The sequence below is a fragment of the Accipiter gentilis genome, chromosome Z (assembly GCF_929443795.1).
Source record: "Accipiter gentilis chromosome Z, bAccGen1.1, whole genome shotgun sequence".
In the NCBI taxonomy this organism is placed as follows: Eukaryota; Metazoa; Chordata; class Aves; order Accipitriformes; family Accipitridae; genus Astur; species Astur gentilis.
The window spans coordinates 68,720,325-68,745,795 of NC_064919.1; the positions used below are offsets into that span (position 1 = coordinate 68,720,325).

At 42.0% G+C, this 25,471-nt stretch overlaps 1 protein-coding gene across 5 annotated transcripts in view; it reads left to right on the forward strand.

Moving 5' to 3' along the window:
- The first annotated feature begins 650 nt into the window (after positions 1–650).
- Positions 651–25,471, forward strand: part of SLC38A9 (solute carrier family 38 member 9) — a 54,957-nt gene continuing 30,136 nt past the window's right edge. For 2 of the 5 annotated variants that reach the window (XM_049796212.1, XM_049796215.1), the window contains exons 1-8: positions 651–1,248; positions 10,352–10,503; positions 18,622–18,754; positions 19,340–19,461; positions 19,610–19,673; positions 19,785–19,878; positions 20,855–21,025; positions 24,519–24,578. In XM_049796212.1, the coding sequence (XP_049652169.1) occupies positions 10,400–10,503; positions 18,622–18,754; positions 19,340–19,461; positions 19,610–19,673; positions 19,785–19,878; positions 20,855–21,025; positions 24,519–24,578 (748 nt within the window). In that variant the 5' untranslated portion in view covers positions 651–1,248; positions 10,352–10,399. Of the gene's footprint in view, positions 1,249–1,730; positions 1,834–5,903; positions 5,965–10,351; positions 10,504–18,621; positions 18,755–19,339; positions 19,462–19,609; positions 19,674–19,784; positions 19,879–20,854; positions 21,026–24,518; positions 24,579–25,471 lie in introns of those variants that run through there. The other 3 variants (XM_049796214.1, XM_049796213.1, XM_049796216.1) reach the window with 3 other exon arrangements.

The following is a 25,471-nucleotide window of genomic DNA, read 5'->3' on the forward strand; positions in this document are numbered from 1 at the left end:
CACAAATAGTGCAGGACTGTGACCGAACACCCTTTTGTGACATCAGCTGTTGGCAGCAGTTTTCATGAGGGAGCAGAAGGAGTCTCTACACTTCTGTTTGGCTCACTTGCAGTTTTTACAATATAACATTTTCCCTAAGCATAATTCGAGGACTGTAGTTGGTGACCAAGAACGCAATGAAGTACAGGTCACCTATCTGCTGTAGTGGTAACTATGTAAGTCTTTCACAGCATAGGACACAGAAGGCAGGCTTGCAAGAGCAACACGAGATGCTTGCATGCTGAAAAGAAATGAGGTCTTCACACATCTCTACTTTTGCAGGTTTTAGTTTAATTCACTTTCATAGCACCAGCATGTGGTGTCAGCATTGCATTTCAAGTTCTTGTGGTGGCAGGGGGACAGGCTCCCTGACTCATCGACCAAAATCTCCAGATGTCCAAGAGCCACCACGTACACTTGGACTCTAAGAGGGGCTCAGAGGCAAACGGTGGCAGTGAATTTGCTGGGCTACACAGAAGGAAGAGTTTTGGTCCGACTGAGCTTGTGCACAGCTGAACTGCAGGACGACGGGTGGCGTTCGCCTCTGCTGCCTCATTTCCTCCCGCAGTCTGAAAATTCGATTACACAGCAGTTTTACTTGCAGGAGCAGTCCCGCTGCTAGCCACACAATCCGTCTTGGGCTGGGCTTGCACAGACAGTACTGACTGGGAGTTGTGTCTCGCTTGTTGTGGAACGTCGTTCTCACATGGGGAAGCTACCTCTGTATCTCTGCTGTCTTCCTTGCATGCGCTTCAGCCATTTTCCCAAGCATGACCTATAGATACCCCTAGAATTTTTACTTCAGCCAGGGCTTCGGTGATGGAAAGGACATGTTCCCAGCTTAACTGGGACCAAAAAAACCCCCCTCTAGGATTAAAACCGGTGAACTTGTAAAATCCACTGGCTGGCTGACTGTCCCCGCCCTGCGCTCCGCTGACCGCCGTCTCCTCAGCAAGAGTCGCACGCCGCCCTGAGGCGGGCAGGGCCGGGGGCGCGCGGTACGTCACTGCCCGGGGGCGGTGCTTGGCCAGTCACGTGGGGACCAGCGCGGTTTGTTTTGGCAAGCGTTAGGTCTCGGCTTTGACGGCACACCGAGTGCCAAAGCGCGGGAGCGAATGGGTGCGCTGCCTTTTTTTTCTTTTTTTCTTTAACAGAGGCACCTCATCCACCGTCACCGGCAAACGCAAGTCTTTTCTTCGCGGCTGTTTGGTAAGTGCTCGGCCGTGCCGCGACGGCCTCACTCGGCAGCTTGCCCGGGCGCGGAGCCCGGTGCCCCGCAGCGTTCGTCCTTCGCGGCGGCGAGGCCCCGGCGCCTCAAGAGCGGCGCACCTGACTGCCCAGCCGGAGGCGTCCCTTACGAAGGAACGGCGGGGCGGGCGGGAGCGCCCACCGGCGGCCGCGGCGCCGCCTGCCCTGTGCCGAGCCGGCAGTCTCGGCAGAGCCACGCCTAGCCTCCCGCGTTCGGCGCACCACGGGCAGTCACCGCCCGAGCCCGAGCCCGGGCCCGGGCCCGGGCCCGGCGCAGGCCAGGCAGCAGCCGACGGCGGGAAGCGGCCCGGCGCGCTGAGCCCCGCCCCGCCGGCCTGGCGCCGCGCACGGCTCCCTGGGAAGCGTAGTCCTGCGCTCGGCAGCGCCCGGGCGGCTTCCTCGGCGGAGCCACCCTCGGGGACTACGCGGCCCGCCACGCCCGGGAGCTGGGGGCCGCCGGGAGCCTCCCGAACCGGGCCCGGGCCCGGGCCCGGCCCCGGCCGTTTCCTGGTGCCGCCGCGGAGCGAAGCGGTGCCGCGGCCGCAGGTAGAGGAGTCGCGTCTCTTTGTGCGGCGCCGGCTGGCAGCGCCCTCGGGCCCGGCCGGGGCGCGGGGCGGGAAGCGCGGCTCGGCCGGGGCGCGCTGCGCCGCGGGGCCCTCGGGGAGCTCCACGAACGCGGGGCGGCGGCGGCGGCTGTCGCTGCCTCGGCCGCTCTGGCCGGAGCGCCGCCTGCCGTCCGGCTTGCTCGGCCCCCTGAGGGGGGCGGCGGGCGGGCGAGCGGGCCGGCCGAGCCGGGGCGCTGCCTGCCTTCGGGGCGGGCCGCTCCGCTCCGCCGCGGGGGCGGGCTGGGGCTCCGAGGCGCCCCGCCAGCCGCCGAGGGCGCCGGCTCCGCGGGGACGAGGGGGCCGGGGTGGGAGCGGCTCGGCCCGCAGAAAGTGACCCGCGGCGGCGGCGCCTCGTCCGGTTCGAGCGTAACGTGTTAACGTGGGAAAACGACCAAAACATCAGAGCGTTGTCTCGCGCACAGAGGCGGCATGGAAGCTTCTGCGGCGATCCGTAACTGAGAGTAAAGCTCACATCGGTTTTGACGGGCCTGTGGACACATTAACCTAAAAAAAAAAAAAAAGTGTTAAAATTATAAGTTAATCCCTAGGGTGATAACTTTATCTTCTTGTAAGTGTTTCTTTACAGTCTCCGCAAAAAAAAAAAATCTATATACAAATAATAGAAGCTGTATCTGTTGAAGACAAATGAAATTAATCTTTTATTTCTTCTTAATTTTACTTAGACTTATCATATGGCAGCAACCACATACACATTGGTTCAGTCTGAGGTACACTGAAGCTCAAGAGTGGTTCAGCTTGTGTACTGAAGAGTCTTTTCCCCCCCCCCAAAGTTACTAGCTTGAATTTACTAGTTTACATTGCTTATACAGTTTAAATCATCTTCACCCAATATAGTAGTAGGAGAGTGTGGACAAGCTAACCAGTGGCAAGCTGACTCAGTTTTAAGGAGGTCTGAATGTATGCTACTACTCTTAGGACCGGTATAGTACTCTCCAGTCCTTTCTGATGGAGGACTCACTGCCCCAAAAGAGGAACCAAGGAACTCTGCTTTAAAGTTCTTGTCTTTCAGTGTAGACCCTGCTTATTTCTCACAATTTATACACGCCCAGCCTGCAGTTTACTTGAGTTTTATGCCTTGAGCTTTATTCATCCATTCACCTGCTCAAAATTTAACAAGAGGACCAGGTCCCCCCAAGTAGTGCTTTCAAAAATAATTTTGCTTATTTGAACTAAATACTTTCATTACTGGATTCTTGTATTTAAACCGTGAGTATGAAGTGGGGTTTTGGGAGTAGTGGCTTTAAATAAGAAATGAAGCAAGATGTGTCCACAGTTTAAATTGTCACGGTTTTATTTGTCTAACCTAATTGACTGGGAGCTATCATCTTAAGAACCACTAGAAGTCTCAAAACAAAGAAAGAACAGCTTTTGGTGGCAGAATTCCTACAAAATTATTTAAGACTGCAGTTGTAATTAGACAGGTTGAAAAGTAACAACTTATAGGTTACTAAGTTCTGTGATTGTTTATTTTAAGGTCCATGACCCATATTAAGAGTTCTGGCATCATCTGTGTTGCTGGTCCACAGGGTCTCCTTCTACACGGGGAAATTGTTACCAAACCACTGCAAACGTCAGTGCAGCAACTTTAGCTTTAGTAACGTGGAGCATAAACAGCTGTTGGAGCTCCAGCTGCTGTTTTCCCAGCACCACGTCCAACTGCACTGTGATGGCATGGTAGAGGCTGTGGTGGTCGTGGCCCTTCTCTGCCTTCCTCCCCCTGCCCTCTGTGGAAGGTTCTTTGATAAATAGCAGTCCTACAAACCAGCTAAGTGCTGTCTGTGCTCATGGGATGATGGACTAACTGAACACAGTTTTGTTCCTGCTATGGGGTAAACCTGTTTGGTAACCCTCTTGCGTTGCTTGGGTTGTAATTGAATGATGTGTTGAGACGGGTGTCTCATCGTACAGCATTGACACACACATTTGTCGCTGAGCCATAAACTCATCGTTAGATTCACAGTGCAAGCAATTTGTAATACAGTTTTGTCATCCAATACAAAGAAGACCAGATCACAGCACAGCCACCAGGCTAGAATGAGTTTTTTTAAATTTGCTGGGTCAGTATCTTCACTATTTGAAGCTTCTGAGACTTTGTAAATGGGGAGGGAGAGGGCAGGGGCAGGCAGAGAGAGAACCTGAACCCAGGGAAAGCAGAAACTCCTAGGGGCAAACCAGTGAGGATTAATGAAGGTCTAGCCCTGTTTAGATTACCATCTCAAAGTCATGTGGAGTGTAGCCTGGACTGGGAAGAGTAACTTGCATACTTCTAGGTATTGCTTCACAGTTTGTGACCAGCAGCAGAAAACCTGGATGATGTAGTGCTTCAGATGTTTGTAGGAGAATTACAAATAGGACAAGAGGGCATACTACGTCAGCTTCACCCCAGGCAACCAGTGAAATTATATCCTGGAAAGAAAAGGGACAACAAGGATTCAAAGTCTATGCAGAGTTTTTACCATTGAAGGATATCTTGACATTAATGATGTTTGAATATGTAGGTGATTAGATACTAATGGTGGTTAGGACTGTATTGATAGCACATGATTGGAAGAAGTAATTGCTGTTTCAAACCCTTACCCAGAAGAGAATCCCAAACTTATTTTAGCATGCTGACAGTTTGGACAGACTTTTTATGTCTGGAAGAGTATTGCAAAATTTCCTTCTAGATGTAGTCATTTCTTCACAAGTGAAAGGTGGACAACTGAGCATGCTTTAGTGTCAACATTGCTCCAGGTTTGTGGGGGTTTTGGTACTACAAAGGTACATCAAGAGTGTATTTCCTTTATAATAGCTGTTGTGGCAGATCTACCTTTTTATCTTGATAACTATGCTAGATATAGCCATAAAAGTTTAGGGAGGTGTTTTCAACAGCACTAAACGCTGACTTTCATGGGTGTAGCAAAGCCAGAGTATTCCCTCCTGGAGTCAAATGCTTGGAGGAATACATAGCAGGTATCAGTTACGTGATAGATTAGGAGTTTCACAGGCAAAACCGAACACTTTCTTCGCCAAAGCTGAGTTACAAAGGAAAAGAAATATGGGTGCAGAGAAAACATTCTTACAGCATTTTCCCCTCAGCAGCAATATGGCATGCTGCAGGGGAAAACATAAAATTTCTTCCTTTGTTCCTGCCTTATCAATAAGATTTTAGTTGTGAGAGAATGCAGTTATCAGTCTCTCTGATCTTCATCTTTGCTGTCACTAGTAGAAGTTAGGAGAGACATGATGATTGTGGCAGAGGAAGACAGAAAGCAGGTCCCTGCAGGTAAAAAAGGAGAACTTGCAGAGAGTAGAATAGTGACAAGCAAATGGCAGAGGACCTAGAGAGACAAGAAGGACTTTTAGAGAAGAATATAGGGTGCAATATATTGAGGAGAAAATCACTATTTCTCATTCATTACCAAAAACGTTACAGAGCAAAGCCAGTACCTGTGCACAGAAAATTAAACACAGAAACCTGTGTTTAAAAGGACAGAGGTTGCAAAGTTGAAGTATTCAAAGGTTGGAGTATTAAACTTATCTAAGTTTAATGAAAATTAAAATTGCCTAGGCAATCTTACCTCATCTTGGTACATATGAATTATGATATTGATCAGGAATACTTAGTTATCAGATCATTATTTTTCTCAAGCTGGACAGTTCTTAGAATAGGGAATGTTTTATTAGAGCAGCAAAGTGATAAGTGTTCAGTTCACTCTTGCATGAGACAGATGTACCTTATTTGCCACTTAAAAATCTGTAACTGCTCCTCTTGGACATTTTTTGCAGTGCTTAGTACCAATCACAGCTAAGTTTTACATAAAAGTTAATTTCTCTTCACAATGTATCTATGAGCTAAGGCGAGTATTGGTATTATCCGTATTCTAAGGACAGGGAATAAAATACAGGGAAAAATCCACTAATTTTGAATGCTCAGTTTGAGAGTCACTTGGTTGCTTTCAAAATATTTAACATCATTCAGTGGTCATAGCACAAATGCTCTTTTGTTTTGCACCGTTACATGACGAAGGTTCTGAGCAGAAGGAAAAAAACAGGGAACATACTGTCAGAGGTAGGTGGTCCTTCAGGCTGTGTATTGCCTTCTTTCTTCCACAAACCATACCCGTGTCTCTTTGAATGAACAGTGAAACTGCTGGTTCTGGAGAGCTACAACCCAGACAAGACCCAAAACAATTATCTTCCTCTTTAGATTTATTTTTTTTAGCTAGATTTATTCCCCAGCCCTGTTCCTTCCACCAGGATGAGAAAGAAGACACATAGCTGCGCCACCACAAATAGAGGGAGGAAAGACTGTGAGAATGAGCAACAGGGAACAGCGATGCTTTTGTAACTCATACCACTGCTGAAGACAAAGTACCATAAATTTATATCACCAACTCCAGATACACTACAGCTAGCAGGAACCTCTTTCCCACTTGCAGTAAAATCCAGTTTGACAGAAAATGAGTCAGATATCTTTAAAAGAGCCTTCTCCATTTCTAAGCAGCCATACGTTAATTCCCAGAGATCCATAGTAATTCTCCGAATACAACAGTGGCCTCATGGAAACTGTAAGCACAGTGTATCATGAAATATAGAAACAGAATGAGGTTTGTCAAGCAACTTTGACTTTTGACATGAATTCTTTGTGTTGGACATCCCCGTCCTGATTACAGGCTTTTTTAAGACCATATAGCAAATACTGCATGTCATATCACAGGTTTTTAAAAGAAACCTCTGGAATAGGTGAGCATAGATCAGATACCCGGTATAAAAAAACCTTTAGGTAACTAGGACACTAGGAAAGTAAGCAGTTGAGAAGAGGTTATTGTAATGGAAACTGTCAGGCAGTAAATTCAGATGGCACAACTGGCTCCATCCCATGTATTAAAAATGTTTATTGAGAGTTCAGTCCAGCCAAAAGCAGTAGAAATTAGAGAGGTTAATCAGGTTCATTCTTCTTCATTTTGCTCTTCTGCTTACAATTGTCTTTTAAGCTGTACTGGCTCTAGCTGCATACTTTACATATGTGATAGCTGCATCTATTTGTAATCAATTTGCAGGTCATAAGCTTCATCTACCTGTTCTTAACAATAAGCACTTAAAAAATAAGCTGTCTTTGCCAATCCAGCTTTTAAGTAGACCCTAGAGAGTCAGTAAGCAACAACTCCATAAGCCCCAAATCACACTGTCAAGCCAAACTTAGTGTATGCTATGTTTTGGAAGGATTATTTTTCTTTATGGAATACTATAAAATGTTCTGAGTTCTTTATTTATAGCCATAGTGCAGCGAAAATCAAACTGGTGATCAATGTTGTCTGCATTTGTCAGATTGAATTGTAAAGCACAAATACATTATTTACAACAGGTTTTAAGGAATGGATGTGTTCAAAGCAGTATCTTAAATTAGCATGTTGTGTCTGCTTTATCTGCACTGTAAACTGGGGCCTGTGGAAGGAAGGGATCTCAGTACCACAGTCTTCTGGAACGTTCTGGCTAAAAACACTTCTGAGTATTTGGGGTTTGAATTTATTTCAAATTTCAGTTCAGTCATTAGGAATTTAAATTTTCATCTGCATTTTTATGACTGAATCCAAAGTGTGATTTAAACTTGGAGATATTTGCAAAATGCAGAACAAGTGAGGGATCTGTATCTGAGGTGTATTTGTTCAGAAAAAGCATGCAGGATGTTAAGGTGAAAAAGAGAAAAGAATGAAATAAAAGAAGATAATACCACATTACCAGTCTTCTACCCAAGACCACTGGTGAGGTCTTAGAAAGACGGAGGCTGTAGGATCTAGAGGTGACAGTTAAAAGCAAAAAATAAAAGTACATGAAGGCTGGTGTCTTCAGGGGTGGTCAGAGGGATGGGAAAAGTATTCTATAATGGGAATGTCAGAGGAGTAGGTGGATATCTGTAGCAGTGCATGAAATCTCTGGGGTCTTTGGGTTTGTTTCAGAAGTATTTAGCTGCTGAAGGAAGTTGGTGTGCACTGGGATGAATTTAACAGTGGAGTGTGCGGGAAATCAGTAGGGAGGAAGGAGGTGACCTAGAGCTCTAGAAAAATAAGGGAAATCAATAGGAAAGAAGTGAACAAGAGGAGAGCTATAAATGAGGTTTGGAGTGCCACATGAAATAAAAATATTGCTGTGAACTAAGAAATCTCATTATTAGCAGTGCTTAGTAAAGGCAGGTTTGGAAAGCAATTTTGGCAGTGTGTAGGAGAGACAGAAGATAGAGAGGAAATGAGCAGGAATTTGTAAGCTGAGCATCACCAGAGGAGCTGGGAAGGATGAAAGAATGTAAGACATTCAGTTGAGGCCAAAGAACCAGTGGCAAGAATGTGGAAGAGAAGGATTTTAGGGCAAAGAATCTGAGCTGATGGTTTATAGAAGGGCTAGAGTGGCAGAAAAGAGGAAGCAGTAAGTTAAAGTAGGTAAGAGAAGCCCCATCTAGGAAAGGCTCTGGAAAGAGGAGAGGAAAAAGCTTTAGAGAGTGTGACAGCAAAAATGAAGTGCAAGAGAAAGAGGGTGCTATCAGGGCGTGCAAATAAGGCTCTTAAGATTGCCTGCATTATTATCAATGACAGCTTGTTATGTCCTCCCAAAGAGCTAAAATGAACAAGAGAAAATCATGCCTTTAAACTCATAATCATGCCTCAGTAACTTTGTTCAAATCTCGTCATGGATGCCGAAACTAGGAGACTGGCAGCACTGCCAGATGAAATGGCTTCACCCATGCACTATCACCACTTTGCACAAGCATCCAAGTGTGTGCAGCCAGACAACAAGCCCCAGGCTTTGGATTTAAAGCAAGGGAAAGAATGGTTTATTTTCATCCCCATCAGTCTTCCCAGTCCCGTTTAGTGTGGGATCACACAAATGCCCTTGAACTGTCAAGGGCAGGACTAGTGCTTTCAGTAGCATTTCCATGAACTGGAGCCTCCAGTGGTCCCCTCCCCTGAAGAGCAGAGAGCCATTACCTGTGCACAGCCCACCGGGGGTGGGGAGGGAGAGGGGGAGCGGGTCCCTGTTATCTAAAATGCACTTCCTCAGCAAGTTGAGCCAGACTCAGTGCTTCTGCAGTCCCAGCCACGCGCTCCTTCAGTGTTTTCCCAGTCCTCCTTTAGCAATTGTTTGAACCCCAGAGAGTCAACATGGTTGAAAACTGCTAACTTTCCTTCCTTTTTCATCCTCTCCTTCAGATTCTTCGGGGTTTTTTTTGCCTGAGGCAGGATGAGCTAATGAGAGAGGATTGGCAACATACAGCTAGGAAGGTATAGAAGTAGTGCTTAACTTAGGTTGGTGTAGTTTTGGGGATTGGGCCTTTGCAGTGTTATTTCCCTGAGGATACAGGAGGATGATACACACCTCATTCTTCCTATCTTACCTTCCTCCATCACCACCCCAGGTTTCAAACATCCAGTGCCGTTCTTCCTTATCTTGTGCCAGCTCTGGTTCTCATCTGTCTTTCCGTCAGCCTGTCTAACATTCTAAAGCATCGGGAAACAGTTCCACTGAAAGAGCAGATACTTATACCATGTGTTTGAAGTAGTCCTGGCTGAGGAATTCTTCAGGAGGTAGCAGGGGTGAGAGCTGTTGAAGCCTTTACATTCATTCAGCTGCACACGAGATCACAGCAAGTCCCACGTGAGGACTAACTCAGTCTAAGTGGAAATCCATAATGTTAAAAGCGATCTGCTCCCCATTGTTTGGCCAGGAGTGCTCTGAATGCATATAATACATTATTATTAATGTGTTATTAAACCATTTATTGCCTTTAATTCAAAGAGCCTGGACACAGTAGAATGCAATAATCTGATCTTTATTCTGGGAAGTATACTGGAAAACTGCATATGTGCCTGCTGCAAAGTTTGAAATAATTTAGTGAAACAATAGTCTCTAACTGATAAATTGTTCTCAGCTCTGCTGTTACAAATTGGAAAGACAGCTCCTTTAAAAATTACACTGGTCTTACAGTGGAGCAGTAAGAAAAGGAGTCCCATGCTTTGAAAGCAGGAAGGTAAGACCTGTGTATGAATATATTTCATGTTAATTTGCACACAGTGGACTCGATTCTTAGCTGTGGTAGCTCAAAGGAAATTCAGATTCCTAGCCTTACTTTTTACAAACCTGTTTCAGTCCCAATATAAACAACACCATCCATCATATTCCTTTAATTTATATTGCCTCTTACAGTGCTAAAAGAGATTCAGACCACAATTGTACATTGAGCACTTTACTTAAATGGATAGTGTGTTGTAAAAAATACTGTCCCCACTGTACTTGCCCTGTGATGTTTGCATTATGGAATGAGAATTACCAAGTGGCAAATTGAAGGGATTTTCTGGTGCTTTTCATCCCAGGAGCTTCTGAAACTGTGGGACTCTGCCAATGTTAAATTCATAGCAGGGACACAGTTTTACTTACCTGTGGCTGCCTTGTTTCCTTTTTTATAGGTCAGAATAACTGACAGAACCTAGAAGGAGGTGGCACATTCACCAAATATGGAAGAGGATACCAAACCTCTCTTGGTTCCTGTTGGAGGCGATGAAAGCAATTATGGAATCATGAATATACAGTTTAATCCAGAAGACTTTAAGTGCAAAAGGTATGAGGAAGGCTGAACCTACAGAATGATTATATAGCAATTAGTTGTTTAATCTTTGCTTTCAGCGACAGAATCCTACAAAGACAGAAGACTAACATTTGGAAACCAGGATCTGAGTACCAGCAGTTCCTACTTTGTCTCTATATGATATTATTTCCAAGCACCAGGTGAACAGATATTCATATTGTGTTTTGTTTATAAGGATAAGACTCTTCTATTGACATCACTTCAGAGTGAGTGCTCTAATAAGAACTTGGCGTGTGGCTTTTAAAGTGCTCTTCAGACACGGAATATCGTGTGTATACTGAGGCATGATGGTTTTTATTTAGCGCAACAAACTGAAATGTTGAGACTATGCAAGAAGGCTTGCCAGATGGTGTAGATAAATGGCTGTCAGTATGTGTAAGTGGCTCTGTATTCATTCTGCAAGTGATGCTGGAAAAATACATTATTTGCTAGAACTGAGGGAATTGAGCGACCTTATTGCTTTTAAGAAAAAAAAGGTAGTATTTTTTGAGATTGAGCAAATAGGAAAAATTCATCAGCCCAGCCTTTTGCCATGCCTGTGAAAATAATACATATCTAGCTAAGTGGTTATTTTGCATGTTTTCTTAGAGTTTAACAGCTCTGTTCCCCCAAGGAGGTTAGAGTGGGAGACTTCTCTGCTGTTGCAGATTTCTGTGAGCTGGTCATGGAACCAAATTGGAGATCGGAGTGGGCACTGCCTTTCTGATGCTAACTGGAGGCACCTGCTCTGCATTTCTAGATGAAGGAATAGCCCCGTGGTACCTCTTGGACCCTGTTTAAGGTTCTTATTTTTTCCCTTTGCATCCAGCTTCATATTTCAGTAAAGCAGTTTTCCTGAAGGAACTAAAGATGGCAGTGTTGTATACAAAATCCTCTTGTTGGGGCCCACTTCAGCAAAAAAAAAATGTTCTTGATAATAACATTTTGCTGCTGTCTCAGTCTGCAGCTTTGGAAAACCATGAAAGCCCACTTAAACCTTAGCCAGGGGCTAAGCAATCTTTCTTTTTCTCTGGGAGCAAAGGCAGGAAGATAAGTGTCTGAGTGAGCCCAGGGGAACAAATGGAGCACAGGTGTAGGAGCATACAGAATTGTGTGTATAAAGGTTAGGAAATGGTAGAGTACTTTCAGGTGGGAAAAGGAAATGTGCAAAATGACTATGAATTCTTGCTTTATCTTCTTTCTGAGGAGTGTCTGAGCTGCTCAGGGCCCTCCTGACATAAGGTGACTGCTAATTTATATGGCTTTTAGGAGCTCCCTGTGTTGGAGGAAGTATGTTTTCTGTTTGAGAAGCAATGGGTTTCAGGTGGTGTGGTGATGCAGTAGCAACGAGAGAAGTTTACGCCTTGGTGATATATCAAAATGTCAAGATCTGCTTTTCAAAACTATGGTTAGGTATTGTTTCCTCGTTGTGTGGGTTTTTTTCTTGTGATTTCTTAAGTTTGGAGACTCAGCTTCATAAGAGGTCATATAGCATGTGGCACTTGGCTCCCGCCCCAAAAGCAGAAGCGTGTACTTGTGTTGTGTTCCCACCTCCACAACCTGCAGCTTTGCAGATCCATCCACTGTGTCCTTACTGCTCGTCCCCTAAGTTCATTCTCCCATTTTCTACAGCTTAGTCTTTTGCCTTCCAAGCATGCAGAGGCACAAAGACGAAGGGCATGAGCGCTGGGATAACAGGAAGTCCTGGAAATCAACGTTGAACTCCATGTGTGTGTATTAGAAGAGGCAGCCGCAGTCTTTAGACGAAGGATTAAGGAGGAACAGGCCATCAGGGTCTGTGTCCGTTGTGGTCAGAACAGTGGGCACGTTTGAAGGGCTTCTTCATTAGAGCTTAGGGAGTAGAAGCTCCAGGGAGAGAGGTTTCTCATGCATAAAAGTACTAAACAGTGCAAGTGCAATAGTACCTGATTTGCCCTGCTTAGTTTGCTCCTTTTTTTAACTCACTATTCAGAAACCTGATCAGATGTTGGTAGGTGGTCATTTTGCTTTGATTGAGATAGGTCTTGAAGTGTTTTGTGTGAGTTGCTTATAATTGCTGTTTGCCTGTCTTAGTGCTGTTCTGTTCTTTTGTTTGGGTTGTTTGAGATTTGACGGCATTTACATATACGGTTATTTGGTTTTCTTAACAGCTTGGAGGATTTGGGATTTTTGAAAGGCGTGCTTTTTAGTGTTTACATAAGAACAATAAGTTAATTGGTTTTTTAGAATTGTAAATTATTTAGTCTAGTATTCTTTTGCTAATTTGGGGAAAATATAAAGCCACTTTTAATCCTTTTAAAGAGGATGTTATTGTTCTTCCGCAGAGACCTGAATTACACCGTATCAGGTGTGTTTTGCCCATTTTGTAGGTCCCTTTAAAAACTAGAATGTCATTGATGCAACGGCTTATTGATGATTATTGTATGCAAGAGAGGGAGTTTCTGTTTTTTCTTCTGACTGCTCTTTAAATATACTTATTGTCAACAGATACTGCAGTTGTCTTCAGGAATACTTGAACCTTCAGAGGAACAAGTGATGTTTTGTGTTGGTTGTTTTGCATATGAAAAAACTGGGCAATGCCCCCTGCTAAAGGGGGATCAAACCTTCCTTTTTCTATTCTTTTTGAAGTCCCTTAGTGTTCTCACACAATGTTGAGGAGATCAGTAGGTGAAGTTAAACAGCTATAAATTAAACAGTGTCTGTAGAGGAGAGTCAGAGAAGCCTTTTTCATGCAGAAGTGGTTGGTTCCCTTTTATTTTCAAAGTTCATTTAACTTGCAAAATGGTAGACAATGGTCAGGACTTACCTGTGCAAAACTACCGTTTCTGCATTCATTATGCTTTTATAGCTCCACACCCCTGTGGTCTTCTTACTCCTTTGCCTGCTTTTCATTTTCCTGTGTTGCTAACATTTTTACTAATTCCTAATATTACTACCTCCTAACTGGGAAGAATTAGAACCTTCTTAATTAAGAACCTTCATACTTCTTTGTAAGAAAAGAGTAAAATAGCTTTGCCTTTGACACAGAAGAGGGAACAGTGCTTGAAATGTGGTATGGTAAAGCTTGTGATTCTTTATTTGCTAAAATGTGTATTCCGTGAGCAACACAGGTGGCTTAGTATTGTGCTTTGAAAGGTTATTTTGGTTCTGCATCCAGCATTTTAAGATACTTACATGGTCATGCTGTAATCATTATAATGACAATGGTGGTATGAATGTGGAAGAAGTTTAAGTAAAATGTATTGCCAAGAGAATAAAAGTCTTATAGGATAAACTATAAGTGTACTGTTTACAATGCTTAAGTAAATTCAGACAGCTTAGGAAGTAAAAATCAAGTCAGTCGTGGAATTCTTTGTGACAGGTTTCCTTAAGAGAAGCACACTGACATCTGTAATGTTCCTATGCAGATAGACAGTTCCTAATTAAGAAATAGCAACTGATGAGTATAGTTGTCTTCTTATTACTTTTTCTCCTTACTTCAATTTCCATGATAATGAATCAGTTTTACTCCTTAGTTTCTCCTGTGTCATGTACAGCATTCCTATAATAATTTGGTGACTCAGTAAAACAATAAAGCCATAGGAATTTACTCGTTTTATTTCTGTGTAATAATCCTATTGCATCCCTGGAAGGGAACTGATTGATGTTGGGTGTCAAAGAAAGCTGTGCAGTAAGCTAAAGTGGCTTCTTGTGGTCTTTTTGGAGGAGAGGAAACAAATTGTTAAGCATTCTATAAAGAAGGTTTTCTTGTATTTATTTAAATATGAAAAGTTTGTCTGATGTGAAGTCATTAATACCATCATGTAAAGCCAAAAGACACACTGACACAAAAAATTGCATTATATTGTAACAGCTCAAAACTCAGAACACGTACTTTTGATCAGATATCCAGAACCAGTTGTTTGCTGTTTAGAAATATTTCAGCAAAGGTACTTGGAAACCAGTATTATTTGGTTTAAAACTTCTTGAGGTAAGTATTCGTCATACTGCTTCATTGCTCTACAAGATGTGGTACATTGCTGAAAATACCCAGAAAAAAGATGTAGCACCCTGATGGATGCTAGCAGTTGCAAGATTGTATGTAGTTTGCCAAACAAATTTTCCTGTTTTGCTGTTCCCCCTAACCCTCCAAATCCAACACTTGAACTTTGCCTAGCACAGTATTTGGAAACAACTTTAATCATGAGCATCTCTCTTCATTTTCTTTGCTTGCAAAAATTGCTGCTGAAGTTCATAATGTGAGGAAGTTTGGACAGAAGCCCTCTTCTTTCTTTTCCTGGACCAGCACTAGAATTCTTATTAACTGTCCCTTTGTGTGAGTGAGAAATAACTAGCAGATGAGTGTAGCTGCAGGTTTTCTGGGAATGCCTTCTGAAGTACATCTGTGGGGTGTAGTGTATGGGAGGTGTGGACCTCCTGCATGAGATCTTGCGTCTTGTCCATACTCATTGTACTGTAGAAAACAGCTGTGTTTTACTGGTGTGTTTGCCCTGGTTAAAAGAGCATTGTTTTTCAGGCTAGCTATTGAAATATAAATTGTAATTGTGTTTTTTAGTATGGATATAATGAATTCATTTGGACACTATAGTCTTATCTCAATGCATGGAAATTGTCTGCGCTGTTTTGCATTGATAGTCACACCCTCCAGTCATGGAACCTCTCCTCTTCCCAGATCACATTGTCCCACATACTTTTCATAATCATTTTGCCACGTGAGAGATATAATGTGATTGCCTGTATAAATCAGAAAGTTTTCTAGGAATCTGTTGCAGCTGCTGATGCTTGGATGTTACAGAGTGCTTGTCTGCCAGACTTGAGGTCCCTGAAGAGAATTTTCCAAAGTACACCCCAGATTAATCCTACTTGCTTTGCGCTTTGAAAATCTCAGTCTTTGGAAACTTCTTTGAGAGCTTCTCAGACTTCTGTCTGAGTATGCCCAACAACCAGTCTTTGATCTAGGTATAGCTGGGGGCTGGGAAATGACCTTGATCCTAGACAGACTGCTACCCTCTCCTAGTAGAGATCAGGGAGGAAGGTTGCATCCCAGCCTGCCCGCATAGCTTCCAGGTCAGACCGATGTTTCAAAGAGATCTCTCTAATAACTGTAAAACTGATGGGTGGACAGTCTATTTTAGCGTAGGTACTTGCTCAGTAAGACTAGCGGTGCAATGATACCCTACGAAAAAGAAAATTAATTGTTGCTTTAGATAATTTTCATTCTCAACAGATGTGCACCAGAAGGGATCAAGAGGCGAAGTAGCCCAAATACTGGCAGCATTAAACATGTGCAGCCGTCCAGGCAGGAAGCAGCAGCAACACAGAATTTCTTTGGGGTTGTTTAGTCTTTTTTTCCTCACCCATAGATTAGATTCTGGATCATACCCTTCTGTTTTGTGCTGGACCATAAATTGCTTGTTCAATCCAGACTTTCTTCATAATACTGAAGAAAATGAAATACCTTTCTGTAAAGAATTTCTTGCCTACAGACAGATAGGGGTTTTGCCATACCTGAAGCTTTTTCTTGATATTTGTTTGGTCATTGACTAACAACACTGCTTTCCCCATAAAATAGGATGTTGGATTCATGTTTTCTGTTATTTTAATTTTAATATCATCCATGGCTTTAATTTGAACTGCTTTAAAAAATAATCTCCCACTGTCTTCCAGTCTGAAAGAATTTTCTTTGACATCAATGTCAGCAGTTGTTAAACACCATTTTGAAGGAAATCTTTGCCACAGATCTGCTCACTTTGAAGCTAGTGTCTCAGTGTAATTTTTCGACAGTAGCAGTAGAAGTTTATGGGGATGTACTAATAATATTAACTGGAGATGGGAAAAGAGGTAGTCCTCATGAAACTCTTCACACTATGCAGCTGCTGTAAAATCAGCAAAACACATACTTTTCATGTTCTAAATATAATTTGTGTGTCAGTCATCCAAAAAGAAAACAGCAGAGAGCTGACTGGAGGTGGGGAGGGATTTAAACATATTACATCTCCTGTTTTCATAATAACAGTCTTTATTTTACAAGTCTTCTAATGAAATATTTTTTAGCAGTGTCCAATGATTGGATCAGCCCAATAAATTTTAAACTAAAATAAGTGAAGTCCTTTAGAGCTGACGGTCCTTGAGTATTTTTGTACGTTACAAACCTATGGAATTAGTTAGCCCTGTGTGCCTCTGCCTTGAGTAATAAAGGTATTGCTTAAAATGTATTCCTGTTTAATTGCGGTATCTCTCTTAATTGTTTATAAGAACACCACAGAAGTCCACACACAAAACGGGAATTTCCCCCTTCATGTCATAGACATGGAAAAAAAGAGTCAGTTGAGAATGCTTTAAAAATTGAAAATGTGTTCACTTTCATTTCAGTGAGTGGGAAATGGCTTAGTAAGCCTAAGCTGTTTTTTCCATGATGAAGGAAGATGCAAGAATTAATGAAGTCTAAGATGAAAGAATGAATTTGTGGAGAAGGAAGTTATTTTTCTCTGGTTTCCACTTTTGTCAGTTTTTATTAGTCCCATAAATACTCTTGCCTGCTGTGTCCCCTTAAGCACACAGGAATAAGGACCTACCTTCATGTCTTCCAAAGATATAACAACCAACTTCAGAGCTGTATTCCTTTTCTTCCTTCCAGATGAAAGGTGGTGCCATGGTGCAAATGCTTAATGATTCACTGGGAAAGAGAATGGGACCTTTGTCACAGTATTGAGAGCTGGGGCAGGAGGGGTTGACCAAGTTCCTTTGTAGTCAGAGCCAGAAATGGGTATTGAAAAACAGTCAATTCAAATAGGCTCTGCTCGTATTACAGGAAAAATGGCATGGGTTTATTGCTGACCTAATTTCTGCTCTTGGTAGCCTGAAACTTGTTGGGATCTGTACTTTTGTGGGTTCTGGTTTTGGGCTAGTTCTTGTTTCTGAGTGATTTAAACATCAACCTGGAAGAAGAAGATCAGAAAGCTGATGAGATTGCTTTAGAAATTAAAAGCACTGGTGAAAGGGAAAAAAACCCAACCCCCTATATCAAGGCTTATAGGCCACCAGTATCTCCGCTCTTATGTGAGAAATTAGCCTGTAAGTGCTAGGAGTGAATGTCGCATTTAGGCAATGGTATAGTATGCCTATATGGAAGGAAATTACACTTGATTAAAAAAAAAAATCTGCAATATCTTGCTTACATTGCATATCTCTGGTAGCGCCCTTTGTGAGAAGCTGATTTGTGTTGTGTTGAAACTCCAGGAGCAGTTTTCATTCTGCTTGCTCTGTACCTATGTGTGTGTAGAGAAAACAAGGGGCATGTGGTGTGGCTGCTTTCTCCTTTAGTGGCTGTGACTGTGCCTGCAGTCGGAACTCATCTGGGGAAGAGGTAAGGGAGACCACCTGTATTCTGTACATCTCTGTATGAGAGAGTAGAACTTCTGTTGCTGACAGTCTGTTCTCTGTGATTACCCTAATTAAATCTGAAAGGAAGTCATGAAGTAGCTCAGAACTGCGAGTGGGCATCTGTTGTTTCATGTTCTGTGACAAATTCCATTCCTGGTTGCATTGGCTTAAAAATAGTATGAACACATGGACTTACTTGGGCTTGGTTCCTTCCCCATTAAACACAATTTCCTACAGTGTTTTGGGGTAGCTTAGTAGTTCCTAGCCTTTTTTCATAGGTGGTCCTCATTACCACCACTCGTTCCTCTCTTTGTCTCTTTTCTGCTTCTGCATTCTCATGCTTTCTGTTTCTACCTCTGTTCCTCATCAGTAGTTCTGGCAACACTGGTTAAAAGCACTAATAAGCTTGGCCAAGCTTATTTAACATGTAGTTCTGGGGTGACTCATTGTTGAGAACTAATAGGCTGGATATTAGGTCTGAATTTTGATGTTATGTTGCCCCACAGAATCTGCACAAGAGGCCATTTTAAAGTGGATGATACAAACACATGATTCTTTCATAGATGGCAGCTTACCTTATAGCAGTGACATTTTTGCATTTGCTTTGTGTCAGTGAATGACAGACTCATCCTGAGTGATGCTAAGCTGTTTTCTGAGTTGCATGGTAGCTCTTGTATTCTAGGGTTTTAAGGGTTTTCCTTTTTTTTTCTTTTTTTTCCCCTCCTTTAGACCATTTCATGTGGAGCCTACAAATATAGTCAGTGTGAATGACGACATGCAAAGAGTCACTGATGAAGCTTCAGCAATGAATAAGCGAATTCATTACTACAGCAGGCTCACGTCTCCTGCAGACAGGGCATTGGTAAGGCAAAGACAGGGCCGGATTAAATGAGTGGTGTCTGGCATGTTGGGTCTTCCACAGCCAAGGTTTATAAAAGAAGCACGAATAAAAGTAGGGGGAAGATTGCTCTGCAGCTTGCTTTGAGGTAAATATCCAGTAGCTGAGTGCCTTAGTAAGGTCTTGTGTTATCACAAGTTGTGATTGACTTTTTGTGCAATGCCTTCACCATCCACAGAAAACAGACAAACAGCTTGAATTTTTTTAACAGTGGTCCAGGCTGCTCAAATGTGTGTACTCATTTCTCCCATCTATAAGAGGATTTAAGCAGTGGTCAGCTGCAATGATTGAACTAATATAGTCTGTGCATAGTATGTGACACACATTTTGTAGAAGAAAAATCTGTTTTTCTGCTGTCTAGCTAAAAATCCTATCAGCTGTTTTTTTCTCATGGGGAGAAAATTAATGTAGGGCAACCTTTTTTTTTTTTAATGCACTTTTCATTGAAAGATTTTGTGATTTACAACCATTGGCTTGCTGTATTTGGGACAATAGTTATTTTGGTGTTACTAATAAGTCTTTTTTTTTTTTTTTTTTCCCATTTGTTAGATTGCTCCTGATCATGTACTTCCAGCTCCTGATGAAATCTATGTATACAGTCCGTTAGGAACTGCTTTTAAAGTTGACAGTTGCACAGATGGCTATGGTAAAAACTCCAGTGTAGTGACAATGTATGTTAAGCACCTTGCCATATATTAGCCAGAAAATGCATTATTAGTGAATGTTCTATATTGTATGCATAACTGTTGTAGCTAAGAGGGTAGTATGAAGTAAGAGTGCTTCTTAAATTATTCACTGGCTTTTTTCTTTTCTTCCTAGATTTATGATATGGAATACTATGATGGGTACATCTATATTAAGTATCCCATGGGGAATAAAACAGGTAGAACTATTAAAAGTGTATGTGTATGCAAACGTTTTTGCCAACATGGCTTGCTCTTCATTTTTCTGTAGTGTTGCTCATAAAGTAAAATGTATTTCTCCCTCTTAACAGGCAGGCTTTACTTCGGGAATCATTCTCATCTTACTGATGGGCATTTTGACTCTTTATTGCTGCTACAGAGTTGTGAAATCACGGAAAATGATACGTAAGAAATACAAAGCTTCATAATGGAGATATTTCCATTAAGTGTGGAATAGAGAGATCTAATAGATTCTTAGTTTGTCTGTATCTTTAGAATATGTTAATCCTGACCTGCAAATAAAAGCTGTTCCTTTGAATGTCTCCTTACTTTTGTAGTCTGATCTAAGCTCTGTCACGTAAATATCTGTCTTCCCTTATTAGATGGTCCTTCAGTTCTCTGGAACCTAAGTATTATAGCCAACCCCAAACTCTTAGCAAGCATGGTTTCATATGTTCACTTACTAAGTGTTTGGGGACTTTCAGAGTTAGAGGCTTCCCTTCTGCTCCATAAACACTGTCCAGTTCTCTACCTGTATTTCTGATCATGTTCCGCAGTGGAACAGCTTGGGCTGTAGCTGCATCCGCTTGTGTTGTATGTCTGTACTACCCTAATATTTATGTATATTATATGTCGGAAGCAATTTATGGACAACTGCCTCAATAACAGTGGTTCTACTTAGAATGTACTTTTATTGTTCAAAACTCATCTTGCAGCTTTTGTAGTTGGTGCTTTTATGCATAAACTAACCCCTCACTTGCTCAAATAAAGGCAGTTAAGACCTCCAGTTTGTGACAACTTGTTTCAGGGCATTGTTGAGGACTAGTTCATGGTCTGGCCTACTCTGCCATACCTCATGCAAAAGCCTTTAGCTGCAAATGCATGGCTGCATTTTTGTCATCATGTCTTATTCCAGTGCTTCTGGAAGTACTCAAAGTAGTAGTATAGACACAATAAAAGCCTCTACCACTTCAGGCTCCTTCAAAGGCCTTATGAATGTTCAACTTTAAAGTTAACAGCAATCTTCTTAGCCCTTGGAAGCACTGTGAATTTCTGTCAAGAGTACTCTGAAACAAGAACACATCCTGTCATGAAGAGTTCTACTGACTCATTAATATAACATTTTGTTTAAATATGTTTCTGGGTTTTGTATCTTCTTCAGCTTTAATAGATACCTCAAACTGGGAATTTCCAGATGTTTGCAAGTATTACTTTGGATCCTTTGGTCAATGGTCAAGCCTCTTATTTTCTATGGTATCACTTGTTGGAGCCATGGTTGTTTATTGGGTGCTTATGTCCAACTTTCTGTTCAACACAGGAAGGTTTATATACAGTAAGTACACATTTTTGGTTAAATTTTACAGCTATGTTGTGGAAAGATCAAGACTTTGCTTTATACTGAAAAAGATTTGTCCATTTTACTTAATCTTCATTTTTCTGTTACTTTGTGTGAAAAGTCAAGTGAGAATAAGTAACTATGTGTGTGATTATGGGCACAGTCATGTATGTTTTCAAAGTCAGTTTGTCAGTCTCTCTCTTGAAGTGTGGTTTTAATCAAAGGCAAAGTACCAATTACCTGATTTGCATGCCAGTAATGAGGCTTCTTGGTGTAGTTTAAACAACCCAAACCTGGTTGCTTGTTTCCACTTTGTATTTTCACTCCCTCCTTGTTTGCATGGGTGTAACTATTTGAACAGCCACATAACAGGCTAGGCTGTTGCAATGATCCAGATTAATGGAAAAAAAATCTAGTTTCATTCTAGATTTCAACAAGCACACTTAGAGTGCTGCCATATAGAAGGTTCTTGCAAGTGTCCCTGAAGGAATGCTGAACTGTAGCAGAGTGTAAGAGCAATTCTTAGTCTGGCATTGCTACAAAAGAAAACATTGGTTATTTACACCCTTGTACATGCACAGACACACAAGCTTTTGTGGATACAATCAATTAGGTATGTAGAGTTGTGGGAATAAATGTTGGAATTGAGAGCTTTGAAAATCTGACTCATAGCGTTGAATAGAACAACTAAGATTTAAGAGTTTCTGTTTTGAAAGTAATTAACAAATCTTTGAGGCAAATAACAGCACAGACATATATACCTCTTAAACAATGTTTAATTAGAGTTCCCACCATCCCTGAAGGACATACTTTATTGGTTAATGACTGGTATATTTTACAGCTGACCTAATTCATACGTTGTTAAGGCCATTTCATTTTAGACTTTGTTTTTTTTTTAATAAGGTTAGCACTTTAATCCTAAATTATTCTTAACCAAATAACTCCTAATTCTAATAAGCAAACTTCAGAATGATTGAAACAGTTCCTTTTCTAGGAAAAAAGTCCTGCTTTTACCTTAGATTGGCATGTTCTTTTATCACTTACCTATATTTGTTAGGGGTTCTTATTTAAGTTGCTTGCTCTGTGATAACTTCAATCATTGGATTCTTATCCTAACTTTCCTTGTGGCTACTTAATTACTAAGTTATAAAATGGGTAATAGGATGTAGGTTTGACACAATGGCATCTTCCAGCCATGCATTTCTAAGTTATTCTATGCAGTCTACTGTATTTCTTGTACATTCAGATGACTTTTTTAAAAATCTGCACACACAATTTAGGTGGGAACAAATTTATTTCCTAAGGGAGGATAGTCTAGAAATTAGTAGTACGCAAAGAATGCAAGAACTGTAAGCCAGTTTGAGTGCACCCTCAGCAAGTTTGCAGACGACACCAAGTTGGGAGGGAGGGTTGATCTGCTTGAGGGTAGGAAGGGTCTACAGAGGGATCTGGACAGGCTGGATCGATGGGCTGAGGCCAATTGTATGAAGTTCAACAAGACCAAGTGCCGGGTCCTGCACTTGGGTCACAAGAACCCCATGCAGTGCTACAGGCTTGGGGAAGAGTGGCTGGAAAGCTGCCCAGCAGAGAAAGACCTGGGGGTGCTGGTTGACAGCCGGCTGAATGTGAGCCAGCAGTGTGCCCAGGTGGGCAAGAAGGCCAACGGCATCCTGGTCTGTATCAGAAATAGTGTGGCCAGCAGGAGCAGGGAGGTGATTGTTCCCCTGTACTCGGCACTGGCGAGGCCGCACCTCGAGTCCTGTGTTCAGTTTTGGGCCCCTCGCTACTGGAGAGACATGGAGGTGCTGGAGTGTGTCCAGAGAAGGGCAACCAAGCTGGTGAGGGGCCTGGAGCACAAGTCCTGTGAGGAGTGGCTGAGGGAACTGGGGTTGTTTAGCCTGGAGAAAAGGAGGCTGAGGGGAGACCTTATTGCTCTCTACAACTACCTGAAGGGAGGTTGTAGCAAGGTGGATGTTGGTCTCTTCTGTCAGGTGGCTGGAGATAGGACAAGAGGAAATGGCCTCAAGCTGAGGCAAGGGAGATTTAGGTTAGATATTAGGAAATTTTTTTTTACTGAGGGGCTTGTCAAACTTTGGAATGGGCTGCCCAGGGAAGTGGTTGAGTCACCGTCCCTGGAGGTATTCAAAAAGGGAGTGGACAGGGTACTTCAGAACATGGTTTAGTGGGCATGGCTGATGGTTGGACTCTATGATCTTGAAGGTCTTTTCCAACCTAAATGATTCTATGATTCTATAAGTATGATATCCTGTCTTCTTTTTTTTTTAAGATGGTGTCCCATCCTTTTTGTTTTGTGTTTGTTTTATGAAACAAATAAATCCAAAAATGCAATTGCTAGTCCTAAAACACTTTCTAAGTACAGAGGAAACATAGGTTGGATATCCATCTATAACTAATTCTAAAGAGCTCTAATTCTCTTAAGAGCTATCAGTTCTTTTGATGGCTTCACACTAGGTACTATTTTAACTAGTAAAACAAAGCAGTGGTGAAGTGAGGAGGTGACAAATTATTTTAGTTACATCTTCTGATTGCTGAACTGAACTGATATCAGTAAGTATAAGAAACTCAGTTGTGATTCAGGGTGTCATAAATCAAAATGAAGAAACAAAAAATAGAAAAAAGTCTTGTGGGAACAAAACTTCTTTTTATGGAAACAAGTTGCTGTTAATTGCATTAAAAAGATCTGAGGTCTACTGCCGCAGTTGATTTTCTGTGTGCATAATACACCCACATGCAGCAGAAGCAAATTTTAACCAGAGACACACTAATTAAATTTCCAAGCTGATGGGCATTTTCTGTGTGTGTATATACATAAATATAAGGAAATTGCTATCCAACACTCTCATACTGGTGAAGTTGCAGAAACTAAGAAATACCTGGTGTGGCAGAGCAATAAAGTAGCACAGGGGTGTACTGGAAACAAAATACTACTAGAGATGACTGTAGACAGTGAGACTTAAATCTTTTTCCAGAGATACCTTTCTTTAAAATACAACATGGAAAAAAGCATCCCACGGAGTCTCTTCTGAGAAAAAGATGAGAAAAATTAGTAGGGGAAGCTTTTTCCATATAATACCATCTGGACTAAGGATGTAGTTGCATGCACTCTTTTTCTGTCCCAAAAGAGACTGGTTTTAAGACGCATCTCCCCACTAACCTACTGTACAACACTGCGGACAGAGGAGCTGGGACAAGTGGAGGTGTGCTGGGGAAACAGGAATGAGCAGCTGGGAGGGGAGGCTTGGGAACTTCATAAAAGGACAGGGCTGCTGAGAAGAAAGTAGTGCAGTGGGGGGCTACTTTAAAACACTTCTAAAAGAAAGTTTTAAAACATCCACTTGGGCTTGGGAGAAGTGCAAGCGCATCTGATGTCATTTTCGAAAAGATTTACGTACTTAATTTTTATCAAGTCAACAGACAAAAGCCTAACAGCAGGTTTGGGGCATTGATAGTAAGATTTTCTTCTTTTCAGACTTTGTGCATGACATTAATGTAACAGATATTGTTCCTGGCACGAATGGAAGTAACAAAGGTAAGAGCACTTATTAGTATTGTTTCCTGGTTTGGGGTGGGGGTTTAAAGGCAGATCATCATGTTTCCATGCCTAACCACATTCCAGTTATAAAGCGTACATAATAAGTTCTAACTACCTGTTTTTTAAAAAACTGTAATTTTCTGGGATTTGTACTTTGTACTGATTATCTGGGATTTGTACTTCCACAAATAACCACACACTTGGAAAGCTTAATAGTTGAAAAGAAAAAAAAAAAAAGTAAGCGAGGGTGGGAATAAGGATTAAAAAGCAAATTACAAATGTGTGTATACCCAGACAGATCCTCCTTAAAACCATGAATGTTAGACCTCTTAACAGTAGTTGCTCAGTGAGGAATTGCCTTAAGGAATTTTATCTTTCGCACCCTAAAGTTAAGGCACATCAGATCTGTTTACTGTTTAAAATCTTGGCTGTGACATCTTTGCTCCTCACCACGTCTATAGCAACATTCTTATTTACAAAAATGCCCTAAGAACAGCTTTAATGATGTTCAGCACAGAAAGAAACAAATGTCAGGCTAAATGAGCATCCGCTTGTGTTTTGTGGAGAGTCTGACATTTGCACAACTAAGGGAAGAAACCGCAGTCAAGTATGAAGACAGGTCTGTTGCAAGTTCTTAAGTAAGCAGAATAATGTAGAATGAAGGCAGGAGCTAGGCATTGTCAGCCTCTGATGTTGCTACCTATATATAGTAACTGAACATGTAGTGCTTTGTTACAAAGCAGAAAATTTTCTGTATCCTGGGTGCTTAGGGGAATGGGGAAACATTTCAGTACCACCCAGACAGCTACGTCATACTAGCTGCAGCCGTGTTTCTGGAGGGCAGCTCTTGGAGTCAGGCAAAGGATTTGAGAAATAAATTCTGAAAACCA